Below are 8,840 nucleotides of genomic sequence, written 5' to 3' on the forward strand. Positions count from 1 at the left end.
TGATTGAAAGCTGTTTCAAAAGTAAAAGCACTGAAATTATCTAATACACCATAAACACGACAATCATCTACTAAGTGTATTAAACTATGGACATTGTAGGAAACGTGTTCCTCTCCGTATAAATCACTGAATTGTTCCACATACGATTTCAATAAATCTTCAGCATAATTAATCATAGATGGCATGTATAAAGAAGAAGCTAAGATTCTCATAGCTACATGCAACATCATAAAATGTAAAAATATGTCTTGAGTTAAAGACATTCCTACGTTTTCCAAAACAATTGGTATAAGATATAAAAGGAAAAGCCTGAACTCTGTTGCTTTCCAATAAGGAAGCTCATGTAACGACCTAGGTTTCCTGGAAAACTCACAAGGAACAAATTTAGCAATTTCACATAAATTGGTAGAAACATTTCTAACTGTGATACTTGAAAATCGAACATTAATATTACCTAGTGTGTTAGGGCGGCTTAATGAAGTTGGACCAGATTTCCATAAATTAAGAACTTTTCTCACAACTCCTAAACACACTAAATGCATATACTCTAAAGGAAAGTCTGTTATCATACGTATCCCTGGAATTTGAAGCAAGGGTGATCGACTTTTACAGTGATCTTTATAAATACCATCAGCAAAATTTTCATTATTTCGTGGTGCTGCATTCAAATCAGTAAAACACATTCTATTTTTTACATGTTCACCTTCAACCACACATTTTTCACAAGAAAAGTAACCTGTATGTCCTTTAATTTGTTTGACTAATGCTCGAGCCGGTGCATCACAGATGTAACCAATCACTCGGAATGGTTTATAATTTCCATTAATCAAAATGCCTCGTTGCATTAATATTTGTACTTCTTGAACATATTCCATTAGATAACTATTAATATCATTAGGTTCTTTACTTCCATAATAAGCACCTATCATAAAAGGTTCAGATTTTATTTGAACAACACAGCACGATATTGGCCAAAGACATCCATAGTTTCCCTTATTTACTGGCACCCCATCAAAATTAATAAGTACATCGCAATTATTTACATTTTTTAACAAACTGTTATTATATTTTAACCATACTTTATACAAACCATCCTCCAAGCCAAAATGAATATACTTTCCAAAGTCACCAACAACTCTTGTCACAAGTGGTATTTTAGGGGTTTTCATAAGAGTTCTCGCATCTTTAGGAAGTTTAATCACATCAGACGGATTACATTCATTTAGAATTTTAAGTAATTTGGTAACTACATTAAGAGGGACACAGTTAATTGAAACCCAATGTGCTAGTTTACATTGAAGAGCATTTTCTTCATACATTTTACTACTACCCTCCATTTCAATTTCACTTTCCGACCCATTTTCACTTTCAGATGAGGTAGTTTCAATATCACTTTCATAGGGGGTAATATTAAAATCGTCTAAACTATTTTCGTGTTCAATATTTTCAACTAAATGTGGTGGCGCTGCAGTACCTTTTAATATTTCAGGGCCGTTTAGTTTATTTATACCATTTAATCGTCTATAACGTTGAGCTCGACCTAAGTGATTAAAATCTTTATAAGGATTTTTAGGCACACTTACAAAATCAATTTAAATTTTGGTGTGAAGCTGATCTTGATGTCTTGATGTCGTATACCGTATACTTCCAGGACGCACTCACAGAATAAAATGAACCACAATACGTGGACACAAAGTACAAAGTAGTGCGACAAGCGCGATTTACGAGGGTTATCAGACATTCTGACAAACGATAAATTAAATAACAAAATACCCATATTAAACTAATAATAAATTAATAAACAATATAATAATATTAACTATTTACTATAGTAGTATAGTGTCACGGTGAGAAAACCACGTCATAACTCATAAGACATAACAATTATTATTATTATCTGCCGTTAATCGTTATAGTTTAAATTATTATTTATTGATAAAAATTTGATAGTGAGATACAGCGCCCCTCCACTAAAACCAGGTCCAGCACCAGTGCTGCTATAGCGGCAAGCGCCAATAGTCTTATTAGTTTTCTATGCGCCAAGCAGCTATTAAATCTTAATATAATACGTCTATTATACATAATTATGCTACCTACAAAAATACGTTTACAATAATCATTGTTTTATATGTCTAATAGAAGTATTCTACTAGACGTATATAATTCATAGACATTCGAGACTTCCACATAGACATATATACCCAAGTTTGACGTCTCGTAGCCTTGACATGTTTACTGGGTTGTTAATTTACTATAAGATACAATTATAATATACCTAGTATAATATAATATGGATTCACAGAGCCATGGCTCTCAACAATATGTTAGATGTTGAGTTGGTTTATGAGTTTGTAACTTAAGAGTTAAAAGGCAATGTTTAAATTTGTTATGTTATAGATTTGTTAAACAAATTATAAATTATAATATGTTAATATGTTAAATATTTTCATTGTTTCATATAACAAACAAAATTTTAAAAATGTTGACTTGGAAGTTGACGACTTTTAGATAATATAATAAATATTTTATTTTATTTTTCATGGAAATGAAATATTTCAAGAAAATAAATTTCATGAAATTTTAAAACCATAGTTGTTTGTGCACTGTCCCTCGGCCTCCGGTAAACGTCGTACTTGGTGAGCGTTCGACAATTCGCGAATGGTCTCCCACCATCATCGAGCTTGCTGCGTACCTCCATTCGCCTGTCCATAGAGATTAGATGTATACAATAAGAATATAACGGCCAATCGACCCGCACGTTTTGTGTACGCCTTTACAGTTTGCGCTATACCGGTTGATGACGTCGTTTTCGTAGAATAAAGAATTGTACCCGCGCCGCTCACATTGTTTACCGCGCCGTTCGGTTTCTCGCGTCCATCCCGTGATTTACGCACACTGCCTGATACAGTGTTGTATTCTTAGATATTATGATGTATATGATCTAAGGTTGTATACGTTTCACCTCCATAGATACTAAAGAATATAATACCTTTAATATATATGGCCGCCTCCGGTTCTACTTTGGTGGCGACTTGCGGTCCTTCATGCCCGTCCGTGGCGTAGGGTTTCACATTAACGCCTGTTGATTCTAATAGCGTATTACTCGAGCACGCTCAGTTTAATTCGTGTGATGCTGTGTTGAAAACCCTTGGCTGTAGTATTGAGAATACACTATACATTAGGATATTTTAGCCATGTACCTAAGCATAATGCAGTTTACATTTTTTTTTTTTATATTCTTATTACAACGCAATCGCTGGTCGACGTATGCATTTTTCAGTTACACAGTCGTAAAAAGCCAGCGATTCCGTGAAGACTAATGTAAATCTATTTTATTTTATAACGGTGTTTTGGAATATTTAAATAAATAGGGAAACTTCTTGAAACGAATTGTTTTGTCTTGAATATTCCTTGAATGCGAACCAAAAAAAAACTCAATCAACCTCAAACCAGGAATTGAACCAGGACTGACGAACTACGGACGATATCGGCTCCAACCGAATAACCGTTAACCGTACTCAACAGCTGTATCTACGTTTTTCTTTTGGCTCCGCAAACCACTGCACCACCAGCTCTCCTTTTTATGTTAAAATCACGTTTCTTAGTTATAAGTCATAACTGTTCTTTCCCACGTAAAACAGTTTTTTGCTATGTTGTACAATTTGTAAGACGGAGACAACGCATGCGGGTATAGCGTTCCCTCAAGATTGTTTTTACGTCTACGTAATCACTAGGTAACCAAACAAATTTATATTTATGTATTAATTGTTTATGCAAATAAATATATTAAATATTGAAAAAAAACTCAATTTCTTTCGTGATAACCTTATTGCTATACAAAAGGCTTTTAAAATGATGTGTCTAAAAATGTGTTCAGGTTTAATCCGGCCACGGTGTCGCTATTTTAAACATATTAGAGACAAAATTATTAAGATTCTGTATTATCTAACATTATCATTATATTATCATTGCCTAAAATATGCTATCGTTTATTAAGCGTTCCAAATGAAATAACATGTACCACGAGCGTTGTACAAGCATCACGTATTATTCATGTATAATAGATATTTGTGGCTTATCGTTCACTTTGACGGACGATGGTAGCAGTACCGTTTGAAACGGATGTTAGAAGGTATACCAATTCTTGTATTGTACAATATTTTATACAGCAATATTACTGAATATTATACAAACGATCTTACTAAGATATAATAATATATTAGTAAGACATACTAAGATCATCTTAGTATGTCTTACTAAGAACATCAATGCATCAGTGAAGTGACAAAAACAATATAACAATGTCCTGATCATTACATAATTACCTACGTATCAGAATTAACAGAAATGTTTTTTTTTTCATTTAATAAATAATGAATGGATTTAAAAAATTATTTATCACGGTCGAGTGTTAATTATTAGAGTATAAACTAGGCACAAATATTACCGTTTTTTTTTTTCGTTTCTGTTTAACTTACTACTTAAAAATATAGAACACATTTCAGGGATAGAGGACACCATACCCGAATTTGGTGTCTCTATCTGAGATTTGAGTTCAGCATGACCAATTTTGCGAGCTTAAATATTAGGGTGAATTTACCTATTATAAAACTTATAGGTATAGGTACTTTAAGAACATTATCCACGAGAGAACAAAAATATTATGATGTTAAGTTTGATAATAATTTTCAATTTACTAGGTATCAACACAAAATCAGTTATATTGATCACTATATTGGTAAGTAGTATATGTTTGTAAGACGCAAACGACACATTTGGGTATAGCGTCCTATTAAAATCAAAAATGTTTGGGAACAATATTAAAAGATTATCAATTATTTGGGGATCTAAACTGGAGTTTGTATTAATTCATAACATATAATGAACGACGGCTTTAGTTACAATTATTTTGATTTTGATGTATTTCGATTTTGATACAATAAGGCAATGTACAGGTAATTTATTTTATTCAAACGGGAAATTTACGACGGCAACGGCGTAGCGTCGGTTTACTGTAAACTGAGAAACCTTCTCTTGAGTCTGGTGGAGCTGGGAACCCAACAGCCGTCACTGTCGTACTTTCCTAAACCAAGTTGTTCTAGTTCGGCGTACTCAGGCAGCCGGATGACAGCGGTAGGCTCTTCTTCGTCCGTCCACGTAACTCCTTTGCGATGGTCTCCATCGTACGACCAACCACGTTTGGCCGCCATAACAACTTGTTTGGCCTGTTCAGCGATGTTTCGGGCCTGAGCTTTTTCATTCTGAATCACTGTTGTTTTATGTCGACGTTCACACTCGAGTTTAAACCGCTTTGCCGTCTGCTTGAGCAGTTCTACCGGGTGAAGTGGACTGTCTCCGGACGCATGGGGCGGTGGCAGATTAATATTTTTGCATGCGTTATCTTCTTCATCGGCCGGAGGTGGAGGTAGTTGTGTTTGAGAATAAATGTTCGTAGGCGTGAAATTTTGGGACGGGAAATCTTCATCTGCTGGAGGTGGAGGTGGTGGTGGTGGAGGAACATTCGACGAACTCTTAGGATATCGGAGCGGATAGTCTTCTTCACCAGCCCTACGACGTTCGGGAGTCAGATTAGTGCGAATAGTTTGATCCGTTGGAGGAGCGGAAGGAATGCGAGAAGAAGAAGACGCAGATGTAGAAGGAAAAGGAGAAGGAGAAGGACGAGATACAGAAAGAGAAGGAGAATTAGATATGTGTGTCATAAGAGTGTGATAAGACTGCGCGTTATATTCTTCAGCAGGTGGACTATGAGGTATAAGAGAAATGGGTGTAGGTGTAATATCTCGAAGGGAATGGTTATCAGCAGAAGGACTACGGGAAGCAAGAAAATTCAGCGAAGGTGTAATATCTCGAAGCGAATGATTTTCAGCAGACGGACCACGAGAAGCAAGAGAAGGCGGCGTAGGTGTAATAACTCGAAGCGAATGATCTTCATGGACGGGCGAAAGAGGAGAATTTGGACGCTCATGATTTAGGCCATCAACCACCGTGACCTTCCGAGACCGTCGCCTCTGTTTCTTGGCAGATTTTCGTGTTTTCGAAGTCACTGCAGTCGTAGCCACGAACTTAAGATCGACGGAGTCGGAGAAACCAACGGGCTTTGTCGCATCTGATCGGTACCTGGTGGTTGACATTTTTCGTACACCATACCATCTCGGATATAACGCGTTATGTGAATTAAGCGTGACGGGAGGCTGGCGCGGCAACGGGCCTCAGGTACGCCGGATACCTAGTCTGGTAGTCAGTCGACTGGTAGTATGGGGCCCTGAAGCTCCGATTCGAACTACCTCCAAAGTCCATTTATAAGAAAAAAACTGAGATTCAGGGAACGCTCGAATTTAAAACAATAAAAAAAAAAACACAATTGCCTTGTATTTTAATTTGTTTGGTCGCCTTTCGTTTTTCAGCACGCTTACGATTTCCGACTTCGATCCAACGTCTCCACGGAGATGTCGTAAAATAAATAATAAAAAAATAAACTGTTTACGGAAAATTATATAACATAATATACGTCACTATTTATTCCAGAGGTATATAATAGTATTATACTTGCAACTTGCCACTACCGCAGCTGCCACCATTGTTATCATCATCCGTCCATTGGCACACCAGTACATCACCGTCACGAACTTGGGCTTGTGTTTTATATTATAAAGTCTTAACGATTTGTTTACTTGAGTAAATTAACTATCGAATTCAAGTAGATACACTATGGACAGACGAAAAACAAAAAAAACAAATAAATAAATGTATAAAAGAAACTGCCAACGAAACGAATTCCATATATTATTATGCAGTCCAGCAGACCCTTTCAATCGTACAATATGTGTAGATGATAACATTCTGACATGTTTATTGTTTTTTTATTTTACGCGTATTTTACAATAATTTCATTAATACAAAAATATTATAAATATTGGGAAATCACAAATTCAGTATAATAAATATAATATTATTATACTACTCAAAGCCGTAACCAGACATTTTTCTGGAGGGGGAGGGGGTCCAAAACATGTATATTGTAATTTTATTGAATTTAGATTTTGATATTTTGTTTTAATTAAGACATATTGCAGAAAACAGGTGGCTACATATCCTTATAAAATCTTTTGACAAAAAAATCAGAGGTAAACGTTGTTCCTTTTGAGAACATCGCAGAACGTAATTATTCGTATAATTTTTTTTTTTTGTCAGTTTATGGTATTAAAGTATAATTTAAAAACTATAGCTAAAATAAAGTGAACAATAGAAATGTATTGATTAATTTGTACTTATATGATCGTAGTATATATATGAATATTCATAATTTTTTAAGAAATGTCTCATTTTTGACAGCAGATTCTAAAAAAATGTATAAAATATAAAATATAAAAGAGCAGGTATGAACTAAAATATATTGAGCGTGTTTAAATGTGTACTTTAAATAATAAATTGCATGAATGCATATTCTAAATGTGCACAGTTAAACTTTGAATTCGAGTTTACAGTACTTATCATTAAGCACATTTCCATATTGAGTCCCTTGAAAATAAGAAAATATGAAACATCACGAAATCACATTATCAGTCAGTTTGTAGAAAACTTTATTATGGAATAATAGAAACATTCTGAGATAAATATTAATTAAATCTTGAGGTATAAATTTTGAACTTTCATAATTGTATGTAACTAAATAAGCAGGCATTGAATACTGGTAACTATAAACACTATATGTACCAGTACAGCAGAACATAACGATTAGTCACTGGCAATTCTTTAGTAATAAATAATTGTATGATTGTCGATATTATATTTAATTATTTTTAGCAAACACCATTTTCAGAAATTAATTGATAAATCATTTGAAAAATAATATCTTAGGATAAATCGTATAGTACAATTATTGGATTTTTCAAGTTAGCATTACACCAGCGCTACATGGTATGTGTAATAATATATTATATAGCTGGGTCGAACTCAAAAATATGCTCTTGAACTGAAATCTTCAATTAATCTAATATACTATAAGATGGTATTCAGTATTGTATGTTAAAGCGTTGACTCGGTTTATTTTTTATATACCTAGGTAGGTACTTAATTTAGTTAACGAAATAACGAAAAACTAATTATAAAATAGATTGATGTATTTTAAACTAGTTATTTTTATATATTAACATCGTTAACTATGTAAAAAAAGATGCAAATATCAATCCATTCTAAATTGAAATGGTTATTTGACATTCCTATTAATAATTATTTATATTTTGACTTTACCTAAGCCTCTCATATATTTTAGGAGCTTATTAATTCAGCGACCGAGGGTAGGAATAAATTTGTTAGGGTGTTTATGTTATATTCATAAAGAATATCATAATACAATCGTGATAAAATCTAAAAACCTCAAAATAAAATGGCAACAGAGAAACAACAAGACAACTTGCGAGCCCGGCGAATAAGGGCTACGACCTTTCGAAGTCACGCTACATCGTTGTATCGTACAAACGGCTTCTTAATACAATATAATAACCGGTATAAAATTTGACTAACATTATAATAACACAACACTCTATATTAAAACTAAAATATAAATAAGGTAATAGTTATGGTTATTTAGGTGGCCCTTAGGTCTACAGTTTAGAATGTTAAAAGTATAGTGCCATAGTTGCCTAATTAAAAACTATAAAATAGATAAAATATACTCATCATGTTATAATAAATTTTACAGACTGTGTAGTATTGTAGAATGTTAAAAACGAGAATATTTCGGTAATAGTATGAAAAATAGTTGTAAATAGATAGTAGTTAACTACCGCACATAGTGGCGTATTTACGGGGGGGGGAGG

At 33.8% G+C, this 8,840-nt stretch overlaps 1 protein-coding gene across 1 annotated transcript; it reads right to left on the reverse strand.

The window, feature by feature from the left end:
* Window positions 1-5,009: 5,009 nt before the first annotated feature.
* Window positions 5,010-6,152, reverse strand: LOC103309776 (abl interactor homolog). The gene has a single exon (XM_008186078.1). It carries the CDS (start codon window positions 6,150-6,152, stop codon window positions 5,010-5,012), a length of 1,143 nt encoding a protein of 380 aa, XP_008184300.1.
* Between the last annotated feature and the right edge of the window lie 2,688 nt (window positions 6,153-8,840).

This window comes from Acyrthosiphon pisum, chromosome X (genome assembly GCF_005508785.2).
Source record: "Acyrthosiphon pisum isolate AL4f chromosome X, pea_aphid_22Mar2018_4r6ur, whole genome shotgun sequence".
NCBI lineage: Eukaryota > Metazoa > Arthropoda > Insecta > Hemiptera > Aphididae > Acyrthosiphon > Acyrthosiphon pisum.